This window comes from Lissotriton helveticus, chromosome 3_1, assembly GCF_964261635.1.
Source record: "Lissotriton helveticus chromosome 3_1, aLisHel1.1, whole genome shotgun sequence".
NCBI lineage: Eukaryota > Metazoa > Chordata > Amphibia > Caudata > Salamandridae > Lissotriton > Lissotriton helveticus.
Window position 1 is genome coordinate 15,122,268 of NC_136061.1, and position 15,466 is coordinate 15,137,733.

Genomic DNA, 15,466 nt, shown 5'->3' on the forward strand with positions numbered 1-15,466 from the left:
TAGGAAGAAATGGTTAAAACCAGTTCTAAAGATTCTTGGGGTTAGAGATTACAAATCAGCTTTGCGTATTCTTATTTCTGACACCTCTTCCATGGTTACTATTTGTGGGGTTGCAAAGTTCTTATCATGTGCCTGGATCATTAGGACAAAGATTTTAAAAAATGCTTATCAAGTCAATTTTTCCACATAATTCTTAGATGTTTTTTTAAAAATAATGAATTGTTTTGTAATTGTGTTTGTAATGAACTGTTTTTATAATTATGTATGTATTTCATGTTTGTACTTTTTATGATACATGTGTCGAATAAAAGTATAATGACTTGACTTGAGTTTAACATGTTCAATAGCGATCTAGTAGACATAAGTCCTACGTCAAATCCATAGGATATAATATTCCTATTGGCAATATTTGAACTACACTACATAGCGCCCAACGTGGGGTGACAACATTGAAACAAAAAGTGTTTGGGGCACAAAAAACTGGCAGGTATAGGGACCTCCGTGGTTTGTAGGATTAGCATTCCACGCTGTAACTTGTCTACAGACCGAGTCCGCTTTACAACAGAAGGAAAACAGATTACTCACAGTTGGGACCCTCGAAAGCTGATTGGTGCGAGCTTGGTGAGGATAATTGAAGCTGGCCCGGCAGGGCAGGCTGTATAGAGCGTCCGGGGTCGCTTGGTTAGCCACTGAGACACCCGTGGAGATAATAATTGATTGCTCCTGAGAACAGTCCTGAGGAGGCCTAAACAATATAGGCTGAAACGCGTCGACTGTATTGTATTGTATGTTGGCATCACTAAAAAATAAAACTAAATCAAACAGTTGTTTAAGAGCCACAATCTGAAAGGGGAGTAGAAATGGCTATTTCTTCCCGGCTTCTTTTTGTTTAAATATTATGATGACCAAGAAGAAGGAATTAGGTTGATAAATATGTGCTATACCTTTCCTTTCTTACAAATAATTGGGCACTGAAGAAAAAAAGTGTTTTCTGTATGTTGTATTTGTGTTTCGTTTTTATTGTAGATACTGTGTATAATATAAAAAATGTATAAAGATTCAAAAATTATATATATGTAAAAAACAAATGTAGATAGAAAGCAGAAAGGAAATACGAAGAAAAGCTTATGTTTTCTACAAAAAAACTGACTGACTAAAAGCAGTTGAAAGAAACATAATTGTGTTTGATTTCCTTCTTTTTTGAGTTGAATGGATAGTGATTGGATGTACCATGAGAGATTATTGGTTAGATTAGTTCTAGAATTATTGGCTAAAATTTAAGACAGTTAATTCATGGTACCTGTCTGAGTAACTAGACGTAGAGAATTGGTACCATTGGCACCACTATATATAAGTTCAGTTTGTATTCCCGGGTGCCTATATGGTTTAACGGGTAACCCCTTTGATAAGAGGGTATAGGGAATAGAAGCATTATTTTGAGCCTGCATTATCCCCAAACAAATAATGTTTTTGAATGACACTGTGCAACAGACATTCTGTCCTGGATTAGTCAAGATAAAAGATTTAACCAAACCATCCATCCCTACACCTACACCTGACAGTAAGAACATTACAGAGGGGATGGTCAATGTAAAAATAATTTTACTTAAGAACCGAACTGATCCTGATTGGAAAAAATGACTAATCTGGCCCACAGACACAAACAACTGTCAAGATAGATTCCTGAATAAGACACAAGGGTTTACATTCACTAGGCCAGATCCAAGATATGTCCAGAGACAACATCCAGGGATAGTAACAACATACAGTGTAGGAAAACTGTGCCTTGACTGGCTACAAAAATCCACACTAACAGAGGTAAAACAACATTTATCCTTACTTAAAGATGGTGTTGATTTAAGGGACTTCTTACAAAGTCCTGGGAAATGGCATCATAAACGTTTTATAAACGCTGGTATGTATGCCATTTATACTGAGCCCAAAATGTCCACGGACTCGATAATTCTCGCCTCGGTGCCTATTCTAATCATGGGGTCCTACGCTGCAACTCTGGGCAATAGTTGCTTAATCTCCACTACGGCGGCCCACCCGCAGCGGGATGCCTGGCTTTCACCCTGGGGATACCCAGTAGGGGTTATCTCACAGGGAAAAGCCAGGACGGGTTCCCAAAGCAAGCGCCTTGATGCCTTCGGGTGATACGTGCGCTATATAAATCGCAATACATTTACATTTACATTTACATTTATAATGAAGCTTGGAAAGTGACACAAGCAGAGACGGCACAACGAATACAAGAATTTGCTCGTATTAAATTAGAGAATGCTCTCTCTGTAGTTGACAATGGGATAAAGACTCTGTCATCCAGAATTTATTCTTTGGACAGCATAGTATCCTCTGCCATAGACATAATGGAACAGGACTTGCTCATGCTACAGCATGGTCAGTCACAATTGCATTCTATGAAGATTTTAGGCCTGACATTACAAAAACTTCATTCTGGATATGTGCCATGGCATCTAATCAACACCACATCTTTGTTTTCTTTATTTAACCTTACAGGTAAACAAATCACTTTGGCACAAAGAGGAGCAGACTATACGTTGCTAAGCATTGAGAAGCTGGAAAGATTACCATTAACTGCTTCAGAAAAACCTGCAACAGAATGGCTAATACACGGAACAATCCCTTTGCCTGTCACAATTTTCCATTTTCAGTATTGTTTGAAACATATACCAGCTGGCGTGTATGAAAGGTTGGGTAGAGAATACGTTAAGTCAAACTGGGAATTCCCATATACAGACAGATGTTGGAGTGGGGGAAAAGAAGTATTTCCTAGTCGTACAAACTACAAAAGTGCACTAAGCGATACACTTTTATGCCAGGGTATTAATTTACATGGAGCCAGTGACGGTTCTTCGACCAACTTATCCTGCCACCTGCAAAGTTCTCCAGCTGTAGTGATAGACCCAATATTTAGGCAACTTTCTAACAGAAGCTATATTATGTTGAATGATCACAGCTGCTGTGGCATGTTGCCAGGAATAGCCTATCTCGTAACTGTGTCAGCCAGGGTCAATTGTTGTATGCAAGTATTGTTTCCTAAAACTAAGACAGAAGGTGAGTCGCTAATATGGCCATCACTGAACATCTCTTCTATACGAATTGATACTTTAAGCAGAATGAAAGCCATTCTTTTACAAAAAACTGTGCCACTGACCTCGTCCAAAGAGACGTATGAACTACAAGTTGCAAGGTCCTCTGCAGAGATACATGCCCTTTTATCAACGAACTACCCTGTACATTTCGAAGAAATGTTCGGTGATATCTTGAACATGTCTGATACCAGTAGTATCATACATATATTTAAGAAAAATGTTTGGGACTGTTAGCACCATTTGAAGCAGTACTCGGCATATTTCCTAACTTCGTGCACTCTATCTTCGGCGGCCGGCCTCTCATTTTGGTACTCGTAGCAGGAATACTATTTTTGTTTCTTCTGCTCCGATATGGCAAGTCCAGTCACCAGCAACACCTAGATTGCCCTAGAGCAGGGGTCTCCAAACCGGTCCTGGAGGGCCGGATCCATGCCAGATTTTTTGGATATCCCCATTGAGATACATGTAGTTATTTTAAAAATATGGCATGGATCCGGCCCTCCAGGACCGGTTTGGTGACCCCTGCCCTAGAGAACAATCTCCTGGCAATGAAGTGTTGTGAACGCATAATACAAATGCTGGGCTTGGCTCGTTTAAGAGATCTGAATAACACACGGTTTCTATCATTCCGACCAATTTGGCAAGATTGCATCTTACCTGTTCTACGATGCCTGCTATGTGGAGAAGAATGCATGTTGGACATCTGTCTAACACTGCCATCAGTCCTGCCAACGGATGTTGATACTTTGCTTGGTTCGCTAACAGCTCATGCATTGTGTTTTCCCCAGCGGCTGCCAATACTGATTACGGCTCATTGAGGTCTTACAGACGCAATCTGCTGATGGTGAGATACATGGATCGACAGGCACACAGGTACTATCTCCATCTCGTTGCTTGAATATTGATTTGTCCAAGAATTCATGGAGTTTTCAAAGAACTATCATTCCCTTGCGGTTCTTTACTGAGGTTGTTATGCCCGACTTTACGTCAAACTAGGCACCTTCAAGGTATGAATATGCCTTTACTTGCTCTAGCAAATGCACTGTAGTTCGTAGCAGCTCGACTATCTACTTGCCCGACGCAGCTCGCTATAGCTAGTGCCGAAGGAAGCCGACCCTCCAGCTGACGCACTGATCGAGTTGTCCTTTCTCTCACGGAGAATCCAGCTCCAGTGTTTCAAAGCTCCCCTCACGGGGTGTTGGGAAATCGAGTCCCGAGACAGAGATACCAGAACTCCTTCATTCTGAACTAAGGTATGGAGCTGATTAGACCCTAAAGAGAAATCTTGGATAGAGTCTTGGCAAGGAAAACTAAAACTATGCTACACCACACTTACTTCTTCCCTCGTATTAGACTTAGGTTAGGTACATTGGGATAGGTGTATTTTAGAAGCACCACTAGAGTATTTTTAGCCTCTGTTATTTATGTATGTATTTATCTATGGCTTAGAAACCGTAAAATACTTTTACAGTATTATTTGATAATACTCTTCACGCTGTACGCATTATACTTTGCAGCCTGTATTACGATTGTAGCAGTTCACTTTACTTGCATGAGAAAGAAGTCCCTCTTATTGAAAACGCCCATCTCTCTATTTCTCTGCACCTCTGATGAAGCAAAGCATGCACGATTGACTGAGTAAAATATCTATCTATTGTTTCCACGACTCTGAAGATACATTCTTTCTTGGGGAAACAAAGTTGTCATGTTCATGCGGTTGTCAGAAACTAATCCCTTCTTGTTTATTCGAGAACATTTCTAGTGACCTCTGAGCTAGTAGGCACTCACAATTAAGTTTAATATATTTGATAGAGACCTAGTAGACATAAGTCCTATGTCAAATCTATAGGACATTTTATTCCAATGCGCAGAGCCTATTGGGAATATAGGAACTACACTACAGAGGGAGGTAAGGAGGGAGAAGATGAGGCAGGACAGGACAGAGAGAGGGAAGGAAGGAGGATGAGACAGATGGAAGGAAAGAGGTAGGAAGGGAAGGAAGGGAAGGAAGGGAAAGACAGAGATAGGGAGGGACGTAGGGAGGGGGAATTGTGGAGGGAAAGGCAGAGAGAGGGATAGAGGGGAGGGTAAAGGGAAGGCGGGATGGACAGAGGGATAGAAGGACATTTGGAGGGAGGGAGAAAACAAGGGAGGGAAGGAGGCAGGACAGGACGAAGAGAGAGAAGGAACGAGGGAACAGGTGGAATGGGAGGAGATAGGGAAGGACAACGGGAGAGAGGGAGGAGGGAAGGAGACAAGGTAGAATGAACAGAGGGAGGGAAGAACAGAAGAAGGCAAGGGCACAGGGAAGAAGGCTGGGAGGGAAGTGTGGAGGGAGGGCATGAAGGACAGAGGGAGGGAAGGACAGAGGGAGATGAGGGAATAATGGAGAGTGGGAAGAATGGAGGGAGGGAAGAGTGGAGGGAAGGAGTGTGGGAGGAAAGGATGGATTTAAGGTACAATGGATGAAGTGAGGGACAGAGGTTAATGGACTGTGCTGGGGAAGAGATGTGCTCAAGATCTAGAAGATTATTGGTAAGTCATAGCATGAACAAAAGGTGCTTCAAATTGAACAGCGCTTCTGTAGACGATGCAGACTAGACTGAGGCAAGAAAGCTTATACATGGATCGACTAGTGTAATCCCTCTTCCCCTTAAGGAGTCATAAGTGTTGGGAAGATACAAAGAGCCGCAGCAAGCACACTGGTGGGAAGGGGTTTGTAACTTCACCCCTGGCTCCAGAGTAGAGTTATGTCTAATGAAGGGCAGTAATGGTTCATCTAGCCCTACTTGATGAAATGCTTGCCACCCAAGGTCACTTTTGTATTTTGACAGAAGTGTTTAAAGTCTTCAATATGTGAAGAAGTTTGTTTGTACAGACAAGTTCCACTTCTTACCTGCACAGGTCACACCAGCGTTCCTCCCCGTTGAACAGGTATTAACACTCCAGCCTCGCTGTGCACATTTCCACAGAGCAGACTCTTCTCCTTGGCATTGAACACTACTCATCAGAACTGGTGAAGGGCTGACCCCGAATGATGAATTATACCCATAGCTTAGTAAAGCTCCACATCCAAGCTGTCCGCAGACCACCGACGCGTCCTTCTCATCCCAGGCATCGTCACAGACTTTACCCCACACTCCATTGTGCACAATTGACACTCTTCCAGCACATAAAGAAGGGCCATTCACTAAAAAGATCTGATCAGGACCTGGGAAGAGATTAAAAAGGCATTGGAAAGGAATGCAAAGAAAATTAACCAATAACACATAAACTTTTTCATCAATAAAAAATTGTACTTTTCAGTGACAGAGAACTTGCTGTGGGAATACATACTTTAAACATTTTAATATTCTTTTTTCAATCTCCTAGCAGATGAGTTGGAAGCATCCTCTATTTGGCAACCATGCATCTCTCATGCATGACTCTTTGAGCGCAGAGACAAGCAAGGAGACGACGTAATCTCGAGCGCTGGTAAAAACGAAATGCACACGATTTTAACTTGTGAAATTTATGTGATTTTAAACATTTGAAAGCACTCACTGGACTAATTTGCACAGCGTTCGTGTCCTCAGTCCACCGCCAAAAGTTTGGTTTGTGTGGAGGGACGGCGACACGCCCACCACGGAGGAAGTGATTTCAACTTCCAGACCCCCAACCAATCAGCGATTAGCAGCTGACGCCCCACAGGCTTATAAGCCGTTCCCACCATTGCTCTGTTGACTCTTTGAGTACAGAGACAAGCAAGGAGACGACGTAATCTCGAGCGCTGGTAAAAACGAAATGCACACGATTTTAACTTGTGAAATTTATGTGATTTTAAACATTTGAAAGCGCTCACTTGACTAATTTGCACAGCATTCGTGTCCCCGGTCCACCGCCAAAAGTTTGGTTTGTGTGGAGGTACGGCGACACGCCCACCACGGAGGAAGTGATTTCAACTTCCTGACCCCCAACCAATCAGCGATTAGCAGCTGACTCCGCCCCTATCTATATAATCTCATGTGTCCTCGGCCGCGCAGCGGACGCGCGCAGCGGGCGCGCCGCTGTTGCGCCGAAGTCAAGCCAAAGTCCTGCCCGTCTGTGCCCGTCCGCGACCAGACGGGACCAGGGGCTATAACCTATGCCACAACCGATAACATCCCCATTACCTACTCCAGAGAGACTCTTCTTGCTTGTATTCCCCCTCAATGCTCCCAAGGCACGGTCCTTAACTGCATGCACACCCCTTCCTCATGTACCAACTGCAATCTAAGCCTTCTTTCCATATCCTCCGCAATTAATTTGGAAACTGCCGACTTTCCACCGTCACGGCACATACAAAATCTTACTCCACCCTTAAATGATCTCTCTTTCATCAGCCTGAACTGCAGGTCATTACCAAAACATAAAATGGACATTTTTGATTTACTCACGACATCACAACCAGCTGCAATTTTCCTCACTGAGACCTGGTTGAACAATAGTTCGGGGCCAGATATAGCAGCAGCGCTACCCGCAAACTATACCTACATTAGCAAAAACAGACTCCATAAAGAGGGAGGTGGAATCGCTATTATTTTTCAAAATATATACACCTGTAAATGGATAGATCTTGACATTCATAACTGTGAAGCTGGATCTTTCAAGCTCCTATTATTCCCAAACTTCACTTTACCCGGTGCTTTAATTTATCGTGCTCCAGGCACAGCCAGCATCTGGGCAACCTCTTTTCCTGAGCTCATCGCCCCGTTCCTGTTAGATGCTACTAACTTTCTCATAGTCGGAGACCTAAACATGCACTTCAATGATATCTCCTGTCACACCAGTACTAACCTCATAGCTGATCTAGCAGCTCTAAACGTTACCCTCTGCAACTCTGGTCCAACCCATAAGGCCGTCAATTTACTTGATCCGATCTTCTTCAACCTTAATAATATTGTATGTAAACCACCTGTACCTATCCCCTGGTCCGACCATTACTTGGTGGAATTTACAATAACCGTGCCCCTACCTGTCACCTCTCAGAAGGCTCCTACTGGACCTAGGGTAATGAGAAATTGGAAAAAACTTGATACTGCCCAGCTGAATGCACACCTTGACGAAACCAGGCCCCTCACTAACATAACAAACATCGAGGAAGCCGCAGTTATTCATAACTGGCTTAGTTCTGCCATTAATGTATGCCTTCCACAAAGAAATAAAAAAACAAAGTACACATCATCCCCCGGCCCCTTGGTTTACAGACTCACTCAAACTTGAAAAAACGGCTTGTAAAAATCTAGAGCGTCGATGGCGTGCTCACTACGACCCCTCAATAAAGCTATTACATAAAGCTGCCTTATCGAAATATCATGCTAAATGTAAATCAGCCAGAGCCGAATATATCAAAGCAACGATTGAGAATGCTCAAAACTGTCCCAAAGCACTTTTCAAAATTGTGCAGGAACTCTCTGGCTCTACCTCCCAACCGAAAGCCCCTTGTCTGGACTCCTCACAGTGCAATGCTCTGGCACAATTCTTCATAAGTAAAATAGATAAAATCTATGCAGACTTCAAAGATTCAATTTCTTCTCCAATAGTTCCTGATTCTCCCAAAATGACTTCCAACTCTGACGATGCGAGACCGGATCCTTCTTCATGTGGTTCCTCTCAGCCTCTAGCCAACTGGGATTTGCTCAACTTGTCATCATTATGTGAAATCATCAAAACTATCAAATCTGGCTCCCCCCTGGACCCTTTTCCCCCACAAATCCTTCTTACACTCGACACCCATTCCCTTACGCTCATTCTGGAACTCCTCAATTCTTCCTTAGGAGAAGCCAAAGTCCCTAAGGCATGGAAACATGCCATGGTATCACCACTATTGAAGAAAGCTACCGCAGATCTAGATGACCCCTATAACTTCCGCCCAATCTCGCTTCTACCCCTATTTTCCAAAATTTTGGAAAAATATATTGTTACCCAGCTTACTTACTTTACAGAAACCAATAACCTCCTTCACTCATCCCAGTCGGGATTTAGGGCAGGTTTCTCAACCGAATCAACCCTCTTAGGGGTCTCCGAGACTATACGCCGGCAAGTTGACAATGGGGAAACCGTGGCACTCATCTTACTCGACCTCAGTGCCGCGTTTGACACGGTCTCCCACACCATCCTCCTTAACAAATTGCAAACCTGTGGCTTAACCGGACCTGCCCTGGCATGGCTAAAAAGTTTCCTTACCGATAGAACCTTCCAAGTCTTCTCTTCCACATCCTCTTCACAACCTCATGACTCACTATTTGGGGTTCCCCAAGGCTCGACTCTCAGTGCCATCTTATTTAATTTGTACATCAGTCCCCTTGCTACTTTAGCCAAAAAATCTGGGTTGACGATCTACTCATATGCTGACGATACCCAGCTCATTTATTCACTCTCCGCTAACGCACATTCTAACCCGTCTTCCCTCTGCTCCGGTCTTAACAACATTGCCAAATGGATGCATGATAACAAACTAAAACTCAATGGAGGAAAGACCGAACTGCTTCTGTTTGGTAAACACACTACCTTATGGGGACCCCAACATTGGCCACCTCAGATGGGACCTACACCCACCCCTCCAAAACCGCTTGCAATCTTGGCATCATTTTTGATGACCAAATGTCTATGAAACAATAAGCGGTCAGAATGGCAGCCACTTGTTTCACCATCCTCAAGTGGCTCAGGAAAATCATGTGGATGCTCCCCCAGAACACACAAAAAACCGTAGTCCAAGCTCTAATTACATCTAGATTGGATTACGGCAACATCTTATATCTGGGAGCCTGTAAAGAAGTCACAAGGAAACTTCAAACGGTGCAAAACGAAGCGGTTAGGCTGCTATGCAAACTACCCAAAAATCTCCAACTTCTTCTGGTCTTCGGAGTCTTCACTGGCTTCGTATCAAAAACCGCACAAAATTTAAAGCTTTGTGTTTCATGCACAGAATTAAGGCAGGCAAAGCACCATCCTATCTGAGCACCCTTGTCCATCAATATTGCCCCCTAAGAACCTTACGCTCCTCCAGTCCACATAAGTTTCAGATACCCAGGATTAACCGAGTAAGACTGGGCGGACGTTCTTTCTCATACCTGGCCCCCTCTCTTTGGAATTCTCTCCCAATTCAGCTTCGCACGGACAAATGCTACCTCCAATTCCGTAAGAACTTAAAAACATGGTTGTTTAACCAATAATCTTTCCATAATCCCTCTGTCCCCTACTGTATTTTCGCTCAAAATGTCCTTAGCGCCGGAAAACCTCAGGGTAGCTGCGCGCTCTACAAAAATAAATATAATAATAATAATAATAATAATATGAATGGAACACTCCAATGGGATCTAATACATGGGAACAGAGAGTCCCTGATTGATACATTGGGCGCCTCTCTGGACACAGCTCCACTCATTTTTACCATGGTAGCTGCTGTAATTCAACCCTTCTAATGGATACATTGGTCCTGGGTCAAAGATTATTCCCTCTACACCCTCACACTTCTAAGGCATTATCTGGTTTAGTGACTTAAAATAGCAGCTGATGAGGCCTTCTGGGGAAAACTCCTACGAGATGCCAAAACGAACAACAGTGCGCAGTTTTGGCAAAAGATCAACAGTTTTATCAATGAGCGAAGTCAGGGGATCAAATCCTATTCCACTGAAGAGGCCTGGACAACTTTCCTTGGCAGACATCTGAATGAAGCACATGAATATTGGAAAGAGTCATACAACCCCAAAAAAGTCTTCAAAGCCTGGACGTCTCAACATAAAGAAGCTCTTGTACAAAATCAGGAATTCCCAATCACGAATGCACAGATATGTAAAAGAATCTCAAAAGGGAGACATGAGTGCACAAATGATATTCCCCAATCGTGTTAAAACAAGATCCGGAAAACTGGGCTGTGGTTCTTCAAATAAATGTTTGAAAAAATCCTGCAGTCCTCAACAATCCCACCATCCTGGAGGGGAGCAATTATCTTCCCGATTTTCAAGAAAGGAGATAAGAATGACCCAAGAAGCTATTTTCTTATAGCCTTACTCGATAATGAGGAGAATTGCTACTTGGGCCTCTTACTCCAGGAGCTAACATCTTGGGTGGAAGACACAACAGTAATTCCATATAATCAATCAGGCTTCTGCAAAAACAGGTGCACGACCACTAACATACTAGCCCTACCTCTTTTGATTGACTCTGCAAAACAACCTTTATACCTGTGATATATCGATTATAGCTCTGACTTTGACCACATCAATAGAAACATGCTATGGCAAAAAATTAAGAAAATGAAAATGATCCCCCCGCTGCTGATAAACCAATTAATTCTCTTGCACAGTGATACCTAGGTCCAGTTCAAACTAGGCACAGGGACATTATTATTCCAGAAGATCCCTACAAGTATATGGTAGAACAAGGATGCGTGCTCGCACCAACATTATTTATTCTTTTCATAGCTGAATTGTCAATCTTGCTGAACAAAAGTAATTGCCATGCACCCAAGTTAGAGGGCACCCAGCAGTCCAATGCATTTAACGCGGATGGTCTGGTGCTGATCAGCTGGACTCTGATAGGCCTACAGCGACTGTAGGACAGCACATCGCAATATTCGAAAACAAAAAAACTCAGAATCAATCAAGAAAAAACTAAAGTCATGTGTATCACTAATCGTAAAACTAAAACAACAAACAACTGGTTCTTGGACTCTAAGAAGCTGGACGTTGCAAGCAAAAACAGATACTTGGGGTCATTCTAGACTCCAAGGGCAGCTTTAAGTCACAATGTGAGGAAATAAAAAAGAGAGGATTAATGACCACGGTATCTTTACGAAACCTAAAAAATAAGATCACTGGACCAAGACTCCTCCCCCTAATAAAGGTGATCTAGGCAAAACTGGTTCCATCTATCACCTACGAAAGCGAAAAGATGAGAGGAAATCACGCTGAAATGGTAGATGGTACGGTAGCAAGAGCATTGCTCATGATCTTTGACTTGACGAGGTACACATCTCCCGCGCAGATGAGGCTTGAATTTGGGCAAACAAAGGAGTATATTTAAAAAGCTGGTATATAATAAACAGGGGAGAAGCTAAAACACTCAATGATCTCCTGTGAAAGGAACTGCAAACTAAAGAAATTGCCCTGCAAGGCTTCACCTGGAGGACGCAATAAAAAACCTGTGGTTGCGTCAACTATGGGATCTCCAAGGGACCTTAGTGGGCTTCAAAAAAGCATTAAATAACATTGTCAAAAAAGAATCTCTCTTGCAGGACAAAGCCTCACTGGCAGATCAAACACAGGGCTGCCTGACCATACATTCCTACACCAAAGTCAGGCCCCAAAAATATCTTCAGACCAGCTTCACCAAAAAGACAAAAGAGAAGTTTTTAAAAAATTTCTAAGGACTGTTGCCCTCTGTAAACCACTTGGCCCCTTGGCTGTGTCCCGCAATGCCAGCAAAGTGCTGCCTTTGTGGCAACGGAAAAAGAAAACATCACTCACCTCAACACCATCTGTAAGGATCTGCTGCAAGATCACCTGAACCTCTTGAGACCACTATTCAACAAAAAACGGAAAAGGTCATGCAGGCAAGCAGTCCTGGCATGGTTCTCTGGTGATGAAGTCCAACTGAGCTGCCAACTGGTAAAATATCTTGAAGGCGTAGATGCCCAACTTAACAAAGTGAAAGAATAAACAGAAAAAGCCAAATTGTTCTGGCTGTTGAGCAGAAGCCAGTGCCTCAACCTGCATGTAAAAGGCACAGCACTTACATTAGCGGAAAAGCAGGAAGGACAGTGACGGAACCCAGCGCAACCCTTGTATCTTTAGAGCCAAAATAATCAGATGGCAACAAGGGCCCAGTTGGCATCTTGGTGTCCATTGAGCTTTACTACTACAAAGCACAAGCTTACGTGGAGGATAACTTTTTGTTGTCCAGGCAGATTATGGACGGCAATAATTAACTGAATTCAAATGGGAATGTAAGTTAGCGCAACCATGCAAAGTTTTTAAGGGTATGATAGAAGTGAGCCACTTCTTGGACCAATCTTAAACTCTGCATGTATCTTAATAGTTTTAGCTTCAGCACCTTTTAATTGCTGTTTTTACTCACAGCCTATCACAGTATCATAGTAATTTGTTATGGCCATTTTAGGTACACAAAACTGTTTTTATCGATGATGGTTTGTAATGCTTTTAATTAACTGTACAGTAAAGTATTACTTACTACTTACTACGGCATTATCTCAACTGTTTTTCCCTCTACACCCTCACACTTCTAAAGCATTATCTCAACTGTGAGATTCTAACATATGTCCATATGGTCATGAGAATAAACCTTTGTGATTGACTTTGAATATGACAACAGAAAGGCTTTACCTAAATGCAAATATTTGCTGTCCTGCCTCTATATTGGCTCTCAATCGTTGCTCATCTTTCTGCTTGTTCCTGTTCCTGAATGTATCGCAACAGGATCTAGGCTATATTGGGTGATCGTCCCACTGTTGCTGGCTCACCTTATCTTAGTGAGGTCTCATTGATATGCCTTCACAGTTTTCGGTTTATTGTTTACATGATCCTGCGGGTACGTGCTTTGCATGAATTTGACTTGTGAATTCTACTTACTGTGAATACTCCTCCATCGATACACTTTAGGAGTGTCCGACTCCTTGATTTTATGCCCTAAGAAGTCCATCACTGGACAAAACTTGTCAGCTGTGTTGTGTTTTTTTTACAAAAAGAATAATACAAATAAAAGAAGAAACTTTAAGAAAGACATGGACCAGTGATTTCTTGTCTTGTTGTCAAGTATTGCCCGTTTGCATTTTGTTTTAAAGTATTATAATCCTGTTTTGGATCACACTTTGGCAGTGGGTGCATTAACAATGTGCACACAAGTTGTAAGGAAAATCCCATTCGATCTATAATAACTAGGGATAGTGGGTCAGGTGCTAGGGTTCTGCAGGGTACACAGTCATTTGTTTCTTTTTGCTCCTAATATAAATATAATATGCAATGTCAAATAATTAAAAGAAAAAACAAACATCTTTTAGGTCACGAATGGACATTACAATTATAAACTAGAATTTAAAATAACCTTAGAAATTTAGCAAAATAACAAAGGTTATAGGGATGTTATAGTTAGGAACTAGCATAAAGAAACCTTAGATATTCAATGATAACACCAAAGGGACGTTATAGTTAGGCTGATATGTCATTCGTACAAAACGAGAGAAATTCAGCAGTTATAGTTAGTTGAGCTTACTATAACATACGCTGCCGGATTGCACTGCTTATGATTTCACATCTTACATCACTCATGTCATGGTCAGGAAGATCACTCCAGACATCTCAAATGACAGCACTGATGACATCAACCATTCACTGTGAGGGTTTCCAAAAAGTTTATGTGTTAAATATTTAAAACAAGGTGTAATGGTGAATCAGTGGGTATAAGTGCCTGTATTGATTATTCAGTGGGTGTGTGACAGACTAAATATGAATGATTTGGTCTCTCAGTAAATGTATGATTGAGTGAGTAGGTTGTGTGAATGTCTGTATCAGTCTTCAAGTTGGTGTCTAAAGTGGCTTTATGGGTTGGTGAGTGGGTAAGCGAGTGGCTATATGGATGATTGATTGGTTGTCTGAGTACCTGAATGAGTGCCTATGTAGGTGGGCGAGGGTGTGTGTGACTGCAACATGGATGAGTGAGTGGGTAGGTCAGTGGCTATATGGGTTAGTTTTTGCATCTATGAGGGTCTGTATGAGTGACTGAGTGTATGTATGGATGTGTCAGTGCAGTTTAAAGTCTACCAGCGTAAGGCCATATGGAGGGCCATTGCACGCACGGTGTGGGCTCTTACAGCCTGATTCATGAAAAACGGGATTTGCGAGTCTCAAATAGCGATAAAATGCGAACCGCTATTGAGAACTCGCAAATCAGAATTCATGAAGATTACCGGGAAACAAAAGCGAATCGCACGCGGGCGCAAATTCAGTTAGCGACTAACGATAATCGCAGAATAATCGCTATTTCCGGCTACCTGCGTCGGGAATGCGAATCGCAATCTCGCGAGATCGGGAAAACAGGAAGTCACTTTTCGAGCTCAGTGATGACATCACAACCAGGAAGCAGGCAGTTCCCACCCCCATTCACCACAGTGAGGCAGACCTCGAGGGAGCAAGTTGGAAAGCTGCAGCTATTCTGGTGATTGCGAAAGTGCTACTACTCTGCTGCCATGTCAGAGGAACCTGTTCCTGGCCCCAGCAACAACACAGGGCGGAAGAGGAAGCTAAAGTTTTCTGAGCAGGAGCTCGAAAATTTGATTGAAGGGGTGGTGGCCAACCACGAAAAACTCTTTGGGA

At 42.7% G+C, this 15,466-nt stretch overlaps 1 protein-coding gene across 2 annotated transcripts in view; it reads right to left on the reverse strand.

The window, feature by feature from the left end:
- The window catches only part of LOC144822035 (CD5 antigen-like), a 606,799-nt gene that overhangs the window by 145,296 nt on the left and 446,037 nt on the right, over positions 1-15,466 (reverse strand). For both annotated transcript variants that reach the window (XM_078679104.1, XM_078679103.1), the window contains one exon: positions 6,013-6,327. In XM_078679104.1, coding sequence (XP_078535230.1) covers positions 6,013-6,327 — 315 coding nt within the window. The remainder of the gene's footprint in view (positions 1-6,012; positions 6,328-15,466) is intronic.